This window comes from Oncorhynchus masou, chromosome 27, assembly GCF_036934945.1.
Source record: "Oncorhynchus masou masou isolate Uvic2021 chromosome 27, UVic_Omas_1.1, whole genome shotgun sequence".
Classification (NCBI taxonomy): Eukaryota; Metazoa; Chordata; class Actinopteri; order Salmoniformes; family Salmonidae; genus Oncorhynchus; species Oncorhynchus masou.
Window position 1 is genome coordinate 27,815,066 of NC_088238.1, and position 20,799 is coordinate 27,835,864.

General features: G+C 43.9%; 2 protein-coding genes across 2 annotated transcripts in view; one reads left to right on the forward strand and one right to left on the reverse strand.

Annotated features, from left to right (window-relative positions):
• Window positions 1-3,649, forward strand: part of stab2 (stabilin 2) — a 33,816-nt gene extending 30,167 nt beyond the window's left edge. Inside the window, exons 61-67 of the mRNA XM_064939814.1 lie at window positions 99-205; window positions 303-422; window positions 1,717-1,866; window positions 2,155-2,268; window positions 2,474-2,605; window positions 2,768-2,881; window positions 3,026-3,649. Coding sequence (XP_064795886.1) covers window positions 99-205; window positions 303-422; window positions 1,717-1,866; window positions 2,155-2,268; window positions 2,474-2,605; window positions 2,768-2,881; window positions 3,026-3,085 — 797 coding nt within the window. The 3' untranslated portion in view covers window positions 3,086-3,649. The remainder of the gene's footprint in view (window positions 1-98; window positions 206-302; window positions 423-1,716; window positions 1,867-2,154; window positions 2,269-2,473; window positions 2,606-2,767; window positions 2,882-3,025) is intronic.
• On the reverse strand, window positions 3,566-19,550 carry LOC135515938 (lipase maturation factor 2-like). Its single transcript, XM_064939815.1, has 14 exons — window positions 19,342-19,550; window positions 16,270-16,535; window positions 16,134-16,162; window positions 14,186-14,379; window positions 12,439-12,617; window positions 11,872-12,010; window positions 11,218-11,340; window positions 9,735-9,840; window positions 7,949-8,045; window positions 7,635-7,808; window positions 7,267-7,435; window positions 6,697-6,808; window positions 6,311-6,419; window positions 3,566-6,010 (listed from the first exon to the last, which is right to left on the reverse strand). The coding sequence occupies exons 1-14, from the start codon at window positions 19,433-19,435 to the stop codon at window positions 5,687-5,689; spliced, it is 2,115 nt and encodes a 704-aa protein (XP_064795887.1). The 5' UTR covers window positions 19,436-19,550; the 3' UTR covers window positions 3,566-5,686.
• Window positions 19,551-20,799: the final 1,249 nt, after the last annotated feature.

Sequence of the window (20,799 nt, forward strand, 5' to 3'; positions counted from 1 at the left end):
GAAAAGGAGAGGAGGGAATAATAAGAGAGACATCCCTCTTTATGTGTGAAAAATGTGTTTTCTAAGGTGTTTCATAAGGTGTGTGTGTCCCCCTCCAGAGGTGAAATGTGAATGTAAAGCAGGTTATATAGGAGATGGATACTCCTGCACTGGAAACCTCCTGCAGGTTCTCACTGAGAAGCCCACCTTCTCCAACTTCCTCTCTGTGAGTATCTAAATGGTGTCATTCTATTCAGGTTTCGATTTACTGTATGTTCACTCACAGTGGTTTGTTACTGATCCGGTGTCGTTTTAACCTGCAGCAAATCCTGAACTACTCCCAGATGTCTGTGTCTGGAAAACAGTTTATGAAGCGCCTCAGCAACCTGACCATCCAGTCCACGCTGTTTGTACCTGATAATACCGGACTGTACCAGAACCAGGTACAAGAACACCCTGTCAGACACACTGACATCCATTATGATGCACACCCGAACATGCGTATGCACTGTCTCACACAGCTACTCACACACAGCCCTGTACATTACCACCAGAGGCATCATGCCCATAGAGATTTGTCCTGTTTAAATATCCAAAATAATAAGAATGAAATAAAAGTGTTAGTTACAACCGCAGAACACGTAACCATGCCAGCCCAGGACCTCCACATCCGGCTTCCTCACCTGCGGGATCGTCTGACACCAGTCACCTGGACAGCTGATGAAACTGGGGGTTTGCACAACTGAAAGATTTTGGGGAAGCTCATCTGAGTGCTCGTAGTCCTCACCAGGGTCTTGACCTGACTGCATTTCGGCGTCGTAACCGACTTCAGTGGGCAAATGCTCACCTTTCGATGGCCACTGGCACTCTGGAGAAGTGTGTTCTTCAGGGATGTACAGGGCAGACGGCAGACAGCGTGTATGGCATCGCGTGGCTTGCTGATGTCAACGTTGTGAACAGTGCCCCATGGTGGCGGTGGGGTTATGGTATGGGCAGGCATAAGCTACAGACAATGAACACAATTGCATTTTATCGATGGCAATTTAAATGCATAGACATACCGTGATGAGGTCCTTAGGCCCATTGCCGCCGCCATCACCTCATGTTTCAGCATGATGATGCACGGTCCCATGTTGCAAGGATCTATACACAATTCCTGGAAGCTGAAAATGTCCCAGTTCTTCCATGGCCTGCATACTCACCCGACATGTCACCCATTGAGCATGTTTGGGATGCTCTGGATCGACGTGTACGATAGCGTGTTCCAGTTCCTGCCAATATCCAGCAAATCCGAGTAGCTAGCTTGTCTAATTATCTTAGTTGGCATGCCTAAGTTGGTAGACTTTAGAAAAGCAAGCAATTACTAAATAAACTGAATTCGACTCACATTCCTTTCAATCTTTTACCAGATTTTTGCAGAGAAGCATTTTTTTGTTAAAAATATAACCACAGGAGGTTGGTGGCACCTTCATTGGGGAGGACCGGCTCAGGGTAATGGCTGGAGGTGAATAAGTGGAATGCTGTCATACATCAAACACATGGTTTCCCACGTTAGCGGAGACTGCATTATTGGTAAACGCTGCATATGTCGGCCCAGAACGGAAATTACCTTTAAATGTCTATCGCACAACCTGTACCGCTTCTGTGATCCAGATTGAATAGAGCCCTTACTCAGACTTATATGAACATGCATATGTATAAATGTGTACACTCACTCTCCTGTGTTGTATCGCCCAGACACTGACCCACAGGGACATGGAGTACCATCTCTCAGAGGGCCGGGCCTTGGCCCTGAAAGACCTGACCAACGGCAGCCGGATCCGCACCCGGCTGGGCCAAAGCCTCGTTGTCCTGGGTATCGTTGACTTCCTCAACCCCAAGGCCCTGGTGAGACATGGAGCTACAGTACTTGTACACATCAACCCTGTACTTTGTTCATTCACTCACTGTACCACACTCAGGTTCTCTGTTGTTTTTCAGTCCCTGTTATATGAATGTATTATATGTTTCCCTGGTTAACCAGGTCTCCTAGATTGGACTAAGATGTGAAAATTAGCTACTGAACCAGCCTCATAGACCACATATTATAGAACAGTTTACCACTGAAAATAAAGTCTGACTTTATGATTGTAGTCTGTGAGCTCAAACTGGTCCCATCCTGATCTCTCTCTGTAGAGTTCCTCCCGTTACATCAACGACCGCTTCATCGTCGACTCCGACATCCTGGCATCCAATGGGATCATCCATGTGCTGCAGGGACCCCTCAAAGCCCCACCCCCTTGGACAGTGGTGAGATTATTACATAATTTTCGGTTTATTTTCTCTCCTTGATCTCTGACGCGATGTTGCTAAACTACTGGTCCTTGATCAGATTTATAGTTTAAGATTAGGACTGATTCAAATTGTGAAAACTGATCCTAAATAAGTTGGTAAGGTCAGGTATTGGTGGACTCCTGTGTCTGACTTCTGACCCTATCTGTGACTGGTCCCCCAGCTCCACGCGGGTCACAAGGCAGGGATGGGGATAGGAGTTGTGCTGCTGATCACGCTGATGGCTGGGGCTGGGTTCGTAGGTTACCACTTCTACACCCACAAGACCAAACCATTCCAGTTCCACTACTTTAAGGTGAGTGTGTTGGTCGAATGTCTTGCATGTTGTGCAACAATGACTTTTTGTCTCATTGCAGGCAATCAGCTGTTTTCTGATATTCTGTTTGTTCAGAAGCTAACGCACAATAAAACATGGGGAACCTCGAACTTGATAATTGACCTTTGCCCTCTTTTGCAGGAAGAGGACGAGACGCCTCCAGACTGCAACCCTGCCATCTGCAACCCCAACATTGTTAACCCCACTTATGACTCCGCCCCTGCCACAAGTGAACCAGTTCCATCTGAGCTCCCTGTAAGTGACCCCACCCTATTTTACTTGTATACCAACCACTATCGAGAAAATGTGTATGAATGCCATTGAACAATTCATGGTGAAGTAGCCCCTTTGCTCTAGGGGGTGATACCATAACTCCAGATGACATATGTGTTTTAACAGGAGGAGGACAAACACCAGGTGGTAGAGGGTGGCCCGTATGACCTGCTCCAGGACTGCTGAGGGAGACACACACGTCACAGTCCTCACTCTCCCTCTGATAAAGCTGTGATGAGTGCTGCTACATGTTGTACACATGTTGACCAGTGGAGGGCAGCACTGTGGGACTACTAAGAGCACAATTCCATCTGAACTTCAGCACTACAGAAATGTTTTCCGATTGCACCGACATATGAAGCATCTACCATGAATGCGGGAACATTGCCGTTAAATTTAAATAGCGCGAAACTTCCACGACACAGCTTGAATCGAGCCCGAAGACTATCCTCCTCAGACAGAGTTGGACAGTGCCCTAGGAAGGACAAAACAGGGCTCAGGCTCCCACAAAACAACCTCACTATGGACTCATTCTCAGTGCCTTGTCTCATAATGTGACCAGTCTTCCTGTGGCATAATCACGAAATAAATATTATACAGATTTTTTTTTTTGGTGGGGGGGTTCATTCATATACAAAATACTTATTTTAAGTCTGTCAAAAACAGTTTACCCACAATTTCAAATCTTTAATAGTATGAAATGGAGATAACCAGATGCAACCGTCTTTGTTGATAAAACATTTGAAGCAATGCTTGAGCAAATCCTTCCATTCATCCAACCAACACACTCAAGAAAACTTTTAACCACAGCCAAATATACATATCAAACGAATTCTCAATGTCAAATTATGAAGCAAAGCATAAGAGTGAAGGGCTCTGGCGCCCCACAAGCATGGGTTTACAGGTTTACAAGCATGGGTTTACAGGTTTACAAGCATGGGTTTACAGGTTTACAAGCATGGGTTTACAGGTTTACAAGCATGGGTTTACAGGTTTACAAGCATGGGTTTACTCTGGGGCACGGTTGCCTACTGAGGACTCTGCAGGTCAGTGAGTCAAGGCCACTTGGAGTGGCTGCCACATAAAAGGTGACATTGGCAGAAGGGTGTGATAACATAAGCAGAGGGGGGCAAATTCTTGGGGTTCCCTCTGTGATACAGACAGCAAAGAGCAGTGCTTATGGAGATACTCCTGTAAGTGGGCACTTCATCTAGAAACTAAAATAAATGGAAAAACAAAGTGCCCACCTTTCCCCCAGGAGTTTTTCTTCATAGGAGGGGACCCCAGGGATTCACCCCCATGACATCTACCAGCCTTCCAACCATTACTGAGTGTCAACACAGCCACTCGGGAGCTGACCCTATAACCCCATACTTAAATTGGTGAGATCCTTACCAGAGAGCCACTGGCTCTTTCACACTGTACATTTGTCATGAATAAAATGCAGAAATAAAGAGCACCACATATTGGTCATTGGTCTCTGTTCCTATAGAAACTATCAGCCCAGGTCAAATCACTAAAATAATTGAACCCATAAATCTAAAAAATGGGGTTTGAAGCGCCAAGCCACAGTCCCTTTTTTGTTGTTGTTGACCTTTAACATAACATGCAGACCTCTTAGTTTACCTGGTATTGACAAGCACACCTTTTCAACTAGATTTGACAAGATCGAAAGTCTAGTTTCTGACGAGCACTGAACATTTGTCTTTTTCCATCTGTAGTTTGTCAAATCCAAGTGTTTGGTTTCAATATACAGCTAAGATTTTTAAAAAAATTTTTTTTTTTTTTTAAACACTGACCAGTAAAAAGTACCTTTACATTTTAGTCACACAATCTGTACCGCCTTAGCGATAGACTGAATAGCGCCATAGGGCTTGGAATTTCTCCTTAAGAGCCCAGTAATTTTGCAGACGTGCTTTAACCTAATACACTAAGCTTAAGTAATACTACGTCTCAAATATACAAAGATGTGGAATATAAAGATTTCTTTAGGAGCAGTTATGCATTTTAACCTGTTAAAAAAAAAATGTGACCAAAGGGCTTTTGACATTTGAACAGCAAACCACAGATTTCTAAGGCAAAAGGTTTAGCAGGACAAAGCTTTCAGAATACAGTACTCTTGACGATGTCGCTATACAGTTTCTCGTGGTCGGGATAGAGGGCCCGGGTATAGATATCATTACATGGAATCGCCTGGCAACTTCAAATTTAAAATAAAAGAGAGTCTGATGCAGTCCATGAAAGGGTTCACTGGGGTACAATAACTGCACCCAGCCTGAATATCATATTAAAGCTATAGCACAAGATTAAAACTGTTGGACAACAACCGTTACAATGGATGAATGCATTCCCAGAATTCAGATAGTGTTCCCTGAAGAACAGATGGCAAAGCTCAAAAACAGCTCATAACAAAGCACCACTGTACTGTGATGCCAGGGACTCGCCCATAGGCATGTCTGAAGACTCATCCATAGGTGGACCTGAGAATATAGTGACGGAAGGAGGCACAGAGAAAATAGACACTTTTGCTTGTGTATGTGCAATATATGGGTGTGTGTGAGTGAGTGAGTGATGAGAACTGACTGAATACTAGGCCACGGTGGTGGTCTCCGAGTCACAGAGCTGGTCGGATTGGTAGTTACTGTAGAAAGAGCTGGTCGGATTGTTAGTTACTGTAGAAACACCTGAGATTTACATGTAGGTAACACCCCTTCTCTCCACCCTCCATCCCGAGACAAGGGGCAACAACAAAAACGTAACAGGAAGTCCCACGGCAGCAGTTCCACATCACTTCCTCTTCTTAGGGCTCTTGTCAGCATCCCGTCTACTCTCCTCAGAATTCTCCCTCCCTGCTTTGAGACTGGAGAGCGAGGCATTTTTCGCTGCTGGCTGGGCCTTAGCCTTCTTGGCCTTGGGTTCGGCCGGAGTGGGTTTAGCCTTTCGGCCCCCCAGGACCCCAGAGAGCAGGGTTTTGAAGAGCCAGATGGTGGCGACAGTGGCCAGGAGGGACCAGAGCACCAGGTGGCCGGGTAGAGTCTGAACGTGGCCCCGTACCTGCTTCAGAGCCTGGGCCAGAGGAGAGTCAGGACTGGGCTGAATCGGGAACATCTCCTGCACACAAGTTAATATGTAAGCACATGTACATACACAACAAAGACACGTAAGAGTGTGAGTGTTGTTGGTATGCGTGTCTGAGAAATCAGACTTGGTACACCTGGCCATACAGCACACACTAGTACGCACCACACACACACGCACACACACAAAAGCAAAGGGGAGCGTGAATTCCATATAGCCAATACAGCACCACATCTGGAGTTGGAGGGGCAATCACCACAAGCCACAGTACTGATATTATTAGCACAACACAAAGTTACAACGTAACCCAGTTGAGCAAAAAGGCTTAGCTACCTTGAGTCCATGCTGGTTGAGCATGCCCTCTAGGGTAGGGTCACCCAGCTGCACTGCAGGATAGAACTCCTCTGAATAGTCTCTCCTCCACCACTCTTTAGGACCAGACCTGACAGGGAAGACAACCAATACACCACTCGTTACCATAGGAACATTTTATTTGTGTCTGGTTGAATCGAGTGGCTTCATCAAATTCTGACGATTAGAATACTGTACATTTTGTGGGCATTTTATGAATAACGTCACTTAATATAGTGAATATTTAAAGTTCACTTGTATATCCTAACTGATTTTATGAATGAATAATCTAAGGAATTCATGGGTTAACCATGAGCACTCTCTCCCCAGTACACCCACTGCTGAAGTGGAAGCCCTAGGCTGCTCACCCGTCCTGTGCGGTCTGGGTGAACCAGTACCGGTAGAGGCTGGCTCGGAGGTAGACCGGGGGGGCCTGGCTGAATGGGTATTGGGCTGAGTCGGTCTGGATCAGTCTCACCACTGGGACACAGGGAGAGATACAGAGTCATGTGTGAGAAACGTAGTGCAGCATGCAGGCGAGTGGTCATCTGAGTGTTGCTGATATTTCTCCTTTGTTGGAAGGTCAATGATCTACAATGTGAGAGTAAATCACGCCACGCCCACCTCACACTGACTAGCAGTTTTACATGTCAGGCGCATACCAGTGAATTTCTGGGTCCGTATTCATAAAGCGTCTCAGAGTAGGAGTGCTGATCTAGGATCAGTTTTGCCTTTAAGATCATAATCAATAAGATCACATAGACAGGAGGGGGAGCTGATCCTAGAAAAGGCCACAGGCCTAAAAACACCCATCAAGAGCCAAAATAAAAGTAGTCTGCCAGATGCAACCTGCGCTTTCCTCATATTAAAACAAAGACGTCTGTGCTCTACATTTTAATTGAAAAATGGAAGTCATTATCACAGAGTGCAGTACATACCATCCTTATTGCCCTGCAGTAGGCAGTGCACTAGGCTTGTGAACCAGGGGCTCTGTTCAGCCAGTCCCTGGGCTGCCTGGCTCATCTGCCAGTCTAACCGTGGCTGGTGGGGGGCCACCACTGGAGGGGCCACGCCCACGTTTCCCGGCTTGTACATGAACTCTATCTCCTAGGAGGGCCAATTGGGAAAGGTGCATTGAAACACGATACACCTTTCGCAGAACTATATAAGATTGTTTTACTTTATAAAAGTCAAGTAGTTGAGGAAGATCATGTGATTGAGGACATTCCATGTCTATTATTGTGAAATCTGAGAAAAAACAAAACCTTTTCAGCCAAAACTATTATTTTGGTCCCCGCTCTCTTACCGTCCAGGTATTCTTGTCCATGCTGCCCTCGAGGACGACCTCTGACCTCCCGTCCACCCTGCTCTCCAGGCTGTAGGCACTGACCAGTCTATAGCGCTCCACTAGGCTGTAGGCCTGTCTCACCTCTGGGAGGATCTTACTGCTGTACACCTGCTCCATGGACGAGTAGGGCACCTGGGGACCATGGCCAATCAGAGAGAATCTTATAAACAGTGCTAACTACTAGACCAATAGTAACTCCAACAGACCAATTAGGTCGATTTATGCTGTCTTCATTAAAGTGATTCACAATCAGAAGGCTGTGTGTGACTCACCACACTGATAGCAAACACGGCGACTGCAGCAGAGACAATGACAGCCCATTGGACAAGACCCCAGAGCTTCCAGAGACACCCTCTAACACACACACACCTGGGGGGAGGAACACAGATCTGAGATCAGTGGACATTAAACGCAAAACAAGGATGCCTCGCGCTGCAACGGGGCAGACCACTGTTCTGGGGTCGGAAAATGCAGTGGAACTAGATCTACAGTTGAAGTCGGAAATTTACATACACCTTAGCCAAATACATTTAAACTCAGTTTTTCACAATTCCTGACATTTAATCCCAATGTCCTGTCTCAGGTCAGTTAGAATCACAACTTTATTTTAAGAATGTTAAATATCAGAATAATAGTAGAGAGAATGATTTCTTTCATCACATTCCCAGTGGGTCAGAAGTTTACATATACTCCATTAGTATTTGGTAGCATTTCCTTTAAATTGTTTAACTTGGGTCAAATGTTTTGGGTAGCCTTCCACAATAAGTTGGGTGAATTTTGGCCCATTCCTCCTGATAGAGCTGGTGTAACTGAGTCAGATTTGTAGGCCTCCTTGTTCGCACACGCTTTTTCAGTTCTGCCCATAAATGTTCTATAGGATTGAGTTCAGGGCTTTGTGATGGCCACTCCAATACCTTGACTTTGCCCTTAAGCCATTTTGCCACAACTTTGGAAGTATGCTTGGGGTCATTGTCCATTTGCAGCCAAGTTTTAACTTCCTGACTGATTTCTTGAGATGTTGCTTCAATATCCACATAATTTTCCTACCTCATGAAGCCATCTATTTTGTGAAGTACACCAGTCCCTCCTGCAGCAAAGCACCCCCACAACATGATGCTGCCACCCCCGTGCTTCACGGTTGGGATGGTGTTCTACGGCTTGCAAGCCTCCCTCTTTCTCCTCCGAACATAACAATGGTCATTATGACCAAACAGTTCTAAAAGGACATTTCTCCAAAAAGTATGATCTTTGTCCCCATGTGCAGTTGCAAACCGTAGTCTGGCTTTTTAATGGCTGTTTTGGAGCAGTGGCTTCTTCCTTGCTGAGCAGCCTTTCAGGTTATGTCGATACAGGACTCGTTTTACTGTAGATATAGATGCTTTTGTACCCGTTTCCTCCAGCATCTTCATATCTCCTTTGCTGTTGTTCTGGGATTGATTTACACTTATAGCACCAAAGTACATTCATCTTTAGGAGACAAAATTAGTCTCCTTTCTGAGCGGTATGACAGCTTTGTGGTCCCATGGTGTTTATACATGCATACTATTGTTTGTACAGATGGCTGATTTGTTTTGATTTTCCCATGATGTCAAGCAGAGGCACCGAGTTGGAAGGTAGGCCTTGAAATACATCGACAGGTACACCTCCAATTGACTCAAATGATGTCTATTAGCCAATCAGAAGCTTCTAAAGCCTTGGCATCATTTTCTGGAATGTTCCAAGCTGTTTAAAAGGCACAGTCAACTTAGTGTATGCAAACTGGAATTGTGATACAGTGAATTATAAGTGAAATTATCTGTCTGTAAACAATTGTTGGAAACATTACTTGTGTCATACACAAAGTAGATGTCCTAACCGACTTGCCAAAACTATAGTTGGTTAAACAAGAAATGTGTGGAGTGGTTGAAAAACGAGATTTAATGACTCCAACATAAGTGCATGTAAACTTCTGACTTCAACTGTATTTCACAATTGAAAAACTCCTGGTCCTAAGATTTACCATCTTTGAATCGCAAACTTTATTACAGATACTGTTTTAGTATGATATAGCCTACTCACCCAAGCATGGCTGCCACCACCTCCCAGGTGAGAGAGAGAACTCCTACCCAGATAGTGGGTCCTGTCACAAGCTTCAACCAATTGCCAAATTGCTGCTGGGTGAAGGCTAAAAAAAACAGGACAAATACATGAAACAAAATCACTTAACTATTAACATAACAATGTATTGTCAATGATTGACATCCTTCAGGAAATAAAATAAAGCAACACTACCGAGTCACTAGGTATACAGTAATATATAGATGTTAACCTACAGAGTCACTAGGTATACAGTAATATATAGATGTTAACCTACCGAGTCACTAGGTATACAGTATTACAGTGCCTTCGGAAAGTCTTCAAACCCCTTGACTTTTTCCTTATTTTGTTACATTGCAGCCTTATTCTAAAATGGATTAACTATACCCCATAATGACAAAGTGAAAAAAGGTTCTATATTTTTTTGCAGTATTAAAAGTAAAAAAACAGAAATACTTTATTTAGGTAAGTATTCAGACCCTTTGCTATGAGACTTGAAATTGAGTTCAGGTGGATCCTGTTTCCATTGATCATCCTTGAGCTGTTTCTACAACTTTATTGGGGTCCACCTGTGGTAAATTCAAATGATTTGGAAAGGCACACACATCTGTCTATATAAGGTCCCACAGTTGACAGTGCATGTCAGAGCAAAAACCAAGCCATGAGGTCAAAGGAATTGTTTGTAGAGCTCTGAGACTGGATTGTGTCGAGGCACAGATCTGGGAAGGGCTCCAAAAAATGTCTACAGCATTGAAGGTCCCCAAGAACACAGTGGCCTCCATCATTCATAAATGGAAGAAGTTTGGAACCACCATGACTCTTCCTAGAGCTGGCCGCCCAGACAAAATGAGCAATCGGGGGAGAAGGGCCTTGGTCGGGGAGGTGACCAAGAACCAGATGGTCACTCAGAGAGCTCCAGAGTTCATCTGTGGAGATGGGAGAACCTTACAGAAGGAAAACCATCTCTGCAGCACTCAACCAATCAGGCATTTATGGTAGTGGCCAGACGGAAACCACTCCGCAGTAAAATGCACATGACAGCCTGCTTGGAGATTGCCAAAAGGCACCTAAAGACTCTCAGATCATGAGAAACAAGATTATCTGGTCTGATGAAACCAAGATTGAACTCTTTGGCCTGAAGCATGGTGGTAGCAGCATCATGCTGTGGAGATGTTTTTCAGTGGCAGGGACTGGGAGACTAGTCATGATAGAGGCAAATATGAACAGAGCAAAGTGCTGAAAGATCGTTGATAAAAACCTACTTATGTACATGTGATTCTTTTAAATTTTATACATTTGCAAAAAAAATCTTAAAACCTGTTTTTCCTTTGTCATTATTAGATAGTGTGTAGATTTTTTTTTAAATTGCTCAATCAATTTTAGAATAAGGCTGTAATGTAACTGAAAAATTCAATGTAAATGAAAAATTCAAGGGGATTGAATACCAAATGCACTGTTAACCTACCGGTTTTAGAGGTCATAGTCTTGGCCTCCCAGTCCATTTCCAGTGTGAAGAGCACTTTAGTTCCATAGATGATGGCAGCAAATACAGCCAGCAACACCAATGACATTATGGTTTGGTGCCAGGCTGCAAAAAATAAATAAAAAAACTTAATTAGATTAGGTGCTCTTAGTATCACAGAGTCCATCATTTGTTTTTGTCCAGCTACTAAAAATGTATTTTGTAAGTTACATTAAGGGGTTACCCTTTTAGGACATTAGGAATGTTAACTGTAGATAAACAAAATATGTCACAGAAGTACTTAAACAGGATAACACCTGACAGATCAGACCACTTTGCCTGAGAATAAAACAAAAGCCCCCCCCCCCTTTTCCTCTCCCTGCCATCAAGACTCAAGGACACCCATCGGAACTGAACCAGTGTTTTGCTGGCATGCACTCAGCACTGTGCTGGCCAACTGGCAAGGCAGAATAGGGGAAAAAAGGAAGCTGATCATTACTGTAACAACCTTTGTGTTTTATATAGTTCCTTCCACCAGCTCAAAACACCATACTGCGTGTGTATAATGCTGTTTTAGGGAGAAAGCTGGCCTGAATGTCTACTCTGGTGTTAAATGTGAGACGTGAGAGTTGCATAAGAAGAGAAGTGAGGTCATACTCTTGGCGCTCTTCTTCTTGCCGTGGCCCAGCCAGTAGCTGATATGGTCGTCGTCCAACAGGGAGAAAGTCAGAGCCAGGGAGAGGAAGGGGAGGAAGCCATAGTTCCCCACGAACATTAACTTCACCTGGTACACTGCCTGGTTATCAGTTAAAAGAGAGAAGTGGGTAGGTATAGTTAGATAAAGGCATCGTGCAAATTATATGTGTGGGGTCGCAATCCTGCAACACTCAAATTCCCCTTAGACATGTGTAGAATTAGGTGTCATTCATTCACCATCAAGCATACAAATGTTACACAAATGACACACACACACACGTCTAGAGCCTTATAGCAGCAGTCTGGCGATTCCCTGGATGATAACAGACTAGATAAATGTACTGTAGGTAGGCGTATTTCTGAACCTCTCCTCTCTCAGCCAGACCTCAACACTTGATAGTGATTTAGGCAGCAGGAGGAAACTTTGAAAACAAACTGGAAGCCTATATATCAGTGTGTTCAATCCTTTCTTAGACATTTTACATGCTCATGTTTAGCACCTGCTGGTGTAACCACACACACACATACCTGAATGTAGAAGGCTGCCAGTCTGAGGTGGCGGATGGGGGCGAAGTAGAGGGGGGGCACAGCGATCTCGGTCACCAACAGACCGACAGTCCCCAGCTTCAGGTACCAATCTGGCAGCTGCTGGATGAACCAGGACCAGGGCAGGGGGATGCCCTGGGCCTCAAACATGTGTTTCACCGCTGGGAAGAGGGGGGGGTTTGATGGGGTGACAGAGGGGAGGGAGGATATGAGACATGGATGAGTAAAGATTGACCCATAACACTGCACCTCGCACCTTTTTTAAAATCACGTTTTTTTTTAAATCGCTGACACTTTTCCTGAACTGCGACTGATGTGTAGTGAGGCTCCAGGCATCATCATTACCATCATGGAAGTTAATGCGAATACTGCCGCTGGGTGAGGTACACACCCCTTACAGGATGCACACTTTACAATCATAGCCAAGCACACGCACTCCTTCCTCATTGCCTCATTACATAGACTCCCAATTAGTTGCGGTCCAGAAGCTGTTGGGACACTGGCCTGACATTGGGATCAGGAGTCCCAATTTCAACCCAACGTCCCAACAGACTCCCATTTAGTTGCAGTCCCGAGGATACACTAAACAAAAATATAAATGCAATGTAAAGTGGGTCCCATGTTTCATGAGCTGAAATAAAAAGATCCCATACATTTTCCATGCACACAAAATGCTTTTCTACTAAATTTTGTGCACAAATTTGTTTACATCCCTGTTAGTGAGCATATCTCCTTTGCCAAGATAATCCATCCACCTGACAGGTGGCACATCAAGAAGCTGACTAAACAGTATGATTACACAGGTGCACCTTGTGCTGGGCACAAGAAACAACCACACAAAAAAAAAAGTTCACCAGAGCCGTCGCTGATTGAATGTTCATTTCTCTACCATAAGGTCATAATGTCATTTTAGAGAATTTGTCAGTACTCCATCCGGCCTCACAACCCGCAGACCACGTGTAACCACGCCAGCCCAGGACCTCCACATCCGGCTTCTTCACCTTCGGGGTCGTGTGAGACCAATGACCCGGACAGCTGATGAAAATGAGGAGTATTTCTGTCTGTAATATTTTTATTTCACCAGGTAGGCTAGTTGAGAACAAGTTCTCATTTACAACTGCGACCTGGCCAAGATAAAGCATAGCAGTGTGAACAGACAACAGAGTTACACATGGAGTAAACAATTAACAAGTCAATAACACAGTAGAAAAAAGAAAAGAAAAAAAAGAGTATTTACATTGTGTGCAAAAGGCATGAGGAGGTAGGCGAATAATTACAATTTAGCAGATTAACACTGGAGTGATAAATGATCAGATGGTCATGTGCAGGTAGAGATACTGGTGTGCAAAAGAGCAGAAAAGTAAATAAATAAAAACAGTATGGGGATGAGGTAGGTAAATTGGGTGGGCTCTTTACCGATGGACTATGTACAGCTGCAGTGATCGGTTAGCTGCTCAGATAGCAGATGTTTAAAGTTGGTGAGGGAGATAAAAGTCTCCAACTTCAGCGATTTTTGCAAGCCCTTTTATGGGGAAAAACTAATTCTGACTGGCTGACTCATTGAGGAGTCATGTGCAATCCATAGATTAGGGCCTAATTTATTTATTAAATCGACTGATTTCCATATATAAACTAACTCCGTAAAAATCATTGAAATTGTTGCGTTTATATTTTTGTTCAGTATACATTGAACAGTACAGTTGTGTCATAAGAGGTTCCCCTTTCTCACCGGTGAGCCCCCACCAGCTGGGGCAGTGGCTGGCCAGCTTGGCGACACCGGAGCCAAAGGTGAGGCGGAACAGGAGCCAGCGCACCAGCCAGAAGGTCACGGCGTCATGCTGACGGAATGCCGAGCGCCACCGCAGGAGGTTGAGCGGCGCGACGAGCACGGTCAGGAAGCCCGCCTCCAACAGCAGACTGTCCCTATGGGAGGGAATCAAACGAGACATTAATAATCAAATACCGCTCTCCTTGGGAGAAAAAAATCTCAAGTCCTCCTCACATCATAACTATAAATGTATAGGGCACTGAAATCACTCCAACAACCCAAAATCAACCCAAAAAGAAATGACAAAGTTGATAAATAAATACAATCAATAGATTACATTTCACTTGAAATTCCTGCACCAGAAGGCTACATGAAATTCCAGCACCAGAAGGCTACATGAAATTCCTGCACCAGAAGGCTACATGAAATTCCAGCTCAAAACAGTGGAATACAGTACATATCACTGAGCTTCAAATCCAATGACACTGTCTTCCAGGGAATCAAAACAGTGGAATTAGCCACTGAGTAAATCAATGCCCGTTAGAGCCAGAGGCACTGAGATGCCATAACATACTGGTAGCTGTGCATCTTAAAACCGGTTGTAGGTTGGCATTCTCTTCATGCAGAAGCAAATGGTGTGCGTTAGTGGATAGCCAGCTAACTATAAAAGGTTCAGACACACCCACCCCTACTACTTATAAAAACACAACCATGGAACTATTTAGTATCTATTTAATACTCCATGCAACTGCTGTGGAAACCAAAGCCTTGCACAGGCCCAGCCCTGGCCATTCTGACGCCCGAGGCGAGACAAAAACAAATTCCGACCACCCTATACCCCCACAAAAACTAGAATAGTCCCTGTAAGCAAAATGCTGTTGAAAATACATCTTTATAAGAGGTGGAAAAATTCATACTTTTTAGGCCTTTGTTTGTCCTGATTCCTGTGACAAATGCATTTGTTTGGGATATGATGTTCGCTAATATGTCAGCGCATTTTTTATTATTATTTGATTGGGCACCATTTACGTTCAGCTGTTTGATTGGAGAAACGTGCATGATGTAAAAAGTGTCTGCCTCAATACATTTTCATACATACTCTTCCTACCGTAGGCTAAATCTGCTACGTGATTCTTTTTTTTGTTAGATGATTTTCTCTCATAGACAGAAAGTTGGTGGATGCATCTCTCCAACAGCACCCTGGAGAGGCACGCTGGGAATGGACTCGCAAAATATTTTTCACCCCTGCCTTTGACAAAGTGGGAACTGCTTATCACAGGGTGGCACCAGAGCTCACCTAAAACTCCCAAAAGCCACTGGTTGAAAGAAATTGTCAATGTTTTTGGGAAGAATTATGTGAGGTTTTATGTGTTGTTTAAAAAGGTATGCCTTGGTCAGTTTAGCCCTTGTCAATCTACTGCCCATAGGCAGCCGCCTAATCATGCCTAATAGCACATCTCCAAGCTTAGCTTAAAGTCAATACCTCTAAAACCATATTACATGTGTGATAGATGTCCTTCAATGCAAAGTCTGCTTACCTCTATAAAATATGCATGATGTCGAAGACTGATACATACGCACAAACACTTTCAACAACTGTTCTAGTCGCAAGATAGACAACCGGTGCACTGTACGGTAGCTTGTAATATGTAATAAACACAGAATTATGAGGAGTGGATAGTGAATTTGACTGGCAAATGGTTCCAATAGCAGTTTCTTGTCTGACACTGATGCTCTTGCAGTAAATCCCATGGCTGATAACAAAATTACATCACACAGACCAAGTAGACATTGTGTTCAGCAATAACACTTTAGTAAACTCATTTCTCTTTGTTTCAAAGTCTGAGCTTTGCAGCCTGTTACGCTCTATCAATTCAGCTCATATGAGAATTCAGAACAGATCACTTACCACTGAAAACGCAGAAAGTCTTGACCCACCTGTCAAGAGTAAATGATGTTGATTAATTTACTGTATCATTAATTTACCGTACAGTATCTAACCAAACCAGTGGCAGACAGACAGACAACCACCCCCGCCCACCGACCTGACAGAGGGAGAGGTAGAGGGCCCAGAGACAGAAGAACACCAGGCTGTCTCGGAGGGGCTCCAGTAGGGCAGCTCCCAGGGCTAAGAGCGCCCCCGCCAGGCAGAGCAGCTCCATTGCCTGCTGGGCGTCCAGGTCGAGACCCAGCCGGGGCCCCAGCCACAGCAGGGAGGGGTGGGCATGTAACTGCTCCAACACTGGCCTGGAGCCATCCACACGGGGCTCCACCAGGCGCACAGGCAGGACCCCCTCATTACCATAGAGACCTAGCCACCGAGACAAAGAGCAGGGATGGATAAACAAAACAGAGGGGGGGGTTGTGTTTATTGGGAATGGGGTTAATTAATAGAGGTCATGTTCACATACTTAAAGTAAGTGGGTCTATGGTACCTTGCTAAATAGTTCAAAGGTCATGTATGTGAAAACAATACACTTGTTTTATCTGTGCTGTCTGCCTATTCAGTCAAATGGAACATGTGAAGGAAAGGTGGAGCTTAGAAGCTTACATTGCTTATGGGTTGAGCCAAGATTGTGATCAACTGATTGGAATGTGGCATTAATGCATGGAATAACTTTTTAATAAAAAAACTGAAAGCATACAGCTAGTTTTACTGCAGTTAATTGGAATCTAGTGTATTTAGTGTACATTTGAGACGACAGGTGAAGCTGATAGACCAGAAGTGTCACTACGACATACCTGGCACACAGAGTGGACCAACTGAAAGTATGCTCACATTTGGAATTAGAAGCAGAGAAATAAAGTGAAACACAAACACTAAATTGTGCAACGATGACTCATTCATGTTCAATGCATCTCATCTTGCCAGCACTTGTCAAATGAGATGTGTTATTTCAGTTAGGCCACCTGCTGCCAGTCTGTAAAGTGACTATGGAGTGGATTGCAAGCAATGGACATATACATATTTTGCCCTTGGTAAAATGTGTTTTGTATTGGATATTTGATTTTCTCATCAATGGCTATTGAAACAAGCATACCATGAAGATAATACTATCTAAATCAGGGGTGGATGGAGAAAAGTCCACACTTGAATTTTTCATAATAAAATTTCAATCTTCAATAGCTCTTACACAAAGCGTTCCATGACTATGAAAATGATCAATTCTATATTATAAACTCGGCGGTTTGAGCCCCGAATGCTGATTGGCTAAAAAGTCATGGCATAACGGACCGTAGACGACAGGTATGAAATTCTCTTTTACTATTCTAATTACATTGGTAACCAGTTTATAATAGCAATAATGCACCTCAGGGGTTTGTGGTATATGGTCAATATACCACAGCAACTGGCTGTATCAAGGCACTCCACATTGCGTCGTGCTTAAGAACAGCCCTTAGCCGTGGTATACAGGCCATATACCACACCTTCTCGGGCCTTATTGCTTAAATCGGGGGAGGATGGACATGTTTGTTTGTGTAAAGAAAAGTACAAACACTACACCTTGTATTCCAAAACGCCTGAAACCAACATCAGCGGGAGTGTATGATGATTACAATTTCGCTGCGTCTAGTCAGAAATCCTGCCTAAGATGTTGGTTTCAGGCGTTTTGGAAGGTGTAGCGTTTGCACCTTTCTTTACAATTGCAGTGAAATCCACGGAATGTTCCACACAGGAACAGCCGACGACAATACCGCACCGAATAGATGACGAGCTGTGAAGGATTCCAAGGGTAAATATCATCCACACACACACGCGCACAAAATGCTGAGTTGATTAGCAGGTGGACCTAATCACTACGTGAGTGAATGGGGCTGTCCATTAAATCACCCTCCTCCCACCCCAACAACCTGTTATTTAACAGAAAGAAATATTGAAGACTAAACGTAAACTCAAATCCATAGAAAAAAAAAGAAATGTATCCATCCCGAATAAATCATGTTCATTGTCATAGCGTGCTTTGTGTAAAAGCTATTGAAGAATTAAATCCCCCTGGTTAAGAAAATAATAACAGAATGTTTGGTTCAATAGCTATTGAGGAGACAAAACCGAATAGCAACCCAAGATTCAATATAAAAAATAAATTTTACCTTGGTACATTTCACATACAATTTGCATAATAAGATGGCTGCATAATAAAGTAAAGTGGTGTGATGACAATGATGGCAAATCAACATGACTACAAGGTCGTATTTAGACTGGGAAAACGTGAAAATGCTACTACAAGTCAGATCTATTGTATACTGTTTGGAGTCTGAGCCAAGCTCGAATACTGGATTGATGACGGGTTATTCCCAACGCACTCAGGGCTTGCAGGAAGCTTCAGTGTGCACATTCTGGGGGAAATCCTAACCCTCAAACAGACAGACACAGCCATAAAAAAAGGCACCGACAACGACCATTGTAAAGAAAACAGCCACTTGCCCCAAGCAAATATCTAAACGTGCATCTATCAAATAATGGCCAGTGCTGTCAGGACGTGGCCATAGCATGTAAGGCCACATCACTTCTATTGCTGCCAATTTGCCTCACTCTCCTTTATAAAGCCAGCCTGCCCTAGCCTCATACGAACTTGTGAGCTCGCGAGATCAGGATGGTTCGTACCACCCTACATTCATGTTTGGTTCCCCTTACTACGCGTAGTGCCATTCTATAACAAGTCATTCACCTAGACACGTAGTTAATGTTTGTAAATAAATACGAACACATCAATGTAGATCTGTGTACGTAAAGTATCAAACAATAGTCTACTGAATATACACTCGAAAGACATTCCTTTTCTAGGCCTAAACTATAGTGATGGTGCAGGAGTTGTAACACTGTAGCAAAGGCAATGAACCTAGCTTAACACGTGGAAATTGTCATTAGGTCGCCCGATCAGTCCAACACAGGCTAGTTCAGAAAGTAGTCATTTCATCCCCAATGTACTTAACCGACCAGATGCAACTACATTGATCAGTTAATCATCACAAGCGAAATATTTGGAAAAAAGTGGGAACCACCCGACTCAACAACGCAGAGCTGAATACATTTACATGATCACAGTCAACCAATAATAAGGTTCCTTCGATTGCAATTAATACATAGATGTTAAATAGATAAATGTTGTTTTTACCTGGTATCTGAACATAGAGGGATGCAAAAGCAAACATGTAAATAATTGCCATACTCCATAAAAACATATGACGCGGTAATCTGGTTTCCCCCATGTTTACGGCTTGGCGTTCCTGCTAAATATAAAACTATTTCCTACGTCTTTCAACACAGCACGAACAAATAACCGCTGGTGAGAAATTCATCCAGGACTGTAAAAAAAATAAGTGGATGGTGCAGAAGGCGTGGTTCTTCGTCTTCTTCTCTTCTGTGGAATTTATATCGCGGTTGGCAACCAAATTTAAACTGCATTACCGCCACCAACTGGACTGGAGTGTGGACCAGAGACAGCGAAGGTCTCTAAATCCTACCCAATAATCTCGTTTTCCTATGGAAAGGAAATACATCATTAAATACTACATCCCCTAAAGATTTCCCCAGCAGTTCACTTAATCCTGGTTCTTCAGCCCCATTACACCTCAAATCTAATAACATTCGCTGCCTTTCTATCACATATTTCTGCCACTGAAATAGAACATGTTCCACTGTCTCCGTCTCCTCCTGACAATGATCACACCTCCAAGTCGGATGTTTCGCCAGCACTTTCAATGTACTATTTAGCCTTGTGTGTCCCAGTCTCAGCTTTGTGACCACCTTCCTCCCTTCTGTCTCGGGCCAGGGAAGTGTCATTAGTCCTTTGTTGTGCAGCCAGAAGAGTTCAAGAAGCGATTAGTGAAGTAGAGCAGTGGTCCGTCAGGTGGGGCTTCAGGTTTTCAGTTGTTTTTTCTAGAAAGAAGGTTGGGGAGGAAATATACTTGAAGCTGTAAGGAAGGAATCTGGAGTGGGTGAGAGGGGTTTAGGTTCCTGGGGTCTGGTTTGACACTCGAATGACATAATAAAATCCTTCATCCAGTTAAAAGCCCTTCCCCCAACCCCCATATTATCCAGCTTGATATATAGCCCTTCCCCCAACCCCCATATTATCCAGCTTGATATATAGCCCTTCCCCCAACCCCCATACTATCCAGCTTGATATATAGCCCTTCCCCCAACCCCCATATTATCCAGCTTGATATATAGCCCTTCCCCCAACCCCCATATTATCCAGCTTGATATATAGCCCTTCCCCCAACCCCCATATTATCCAGCTTGATATATAGCCCTTCCCCCAACCCCCATATTATCCAGCTTGATATATAGGCCTTCCTTCAACATCATATCATAGGCCTTCTCTACATCAAAGAAAACGGCAACCACCACCTTCTTATTTGCCTTCCCTGAACCCACTTTGATCTGGTGACATTAGTCTTTTACTCTGCAGAAAGTAAGTCAGCCTTCCCGTTATCATCCTTTCCATAAGTTTACATACGTGAGATGTCAACACTATCGGCCTATAGCTTGAAGGACTGGTAGGATCTTTCCCAGGTTTACGTATTAGCACCACTAGCGCCTCTTTCCAACTTCCTGGCAGCAGTTTCCC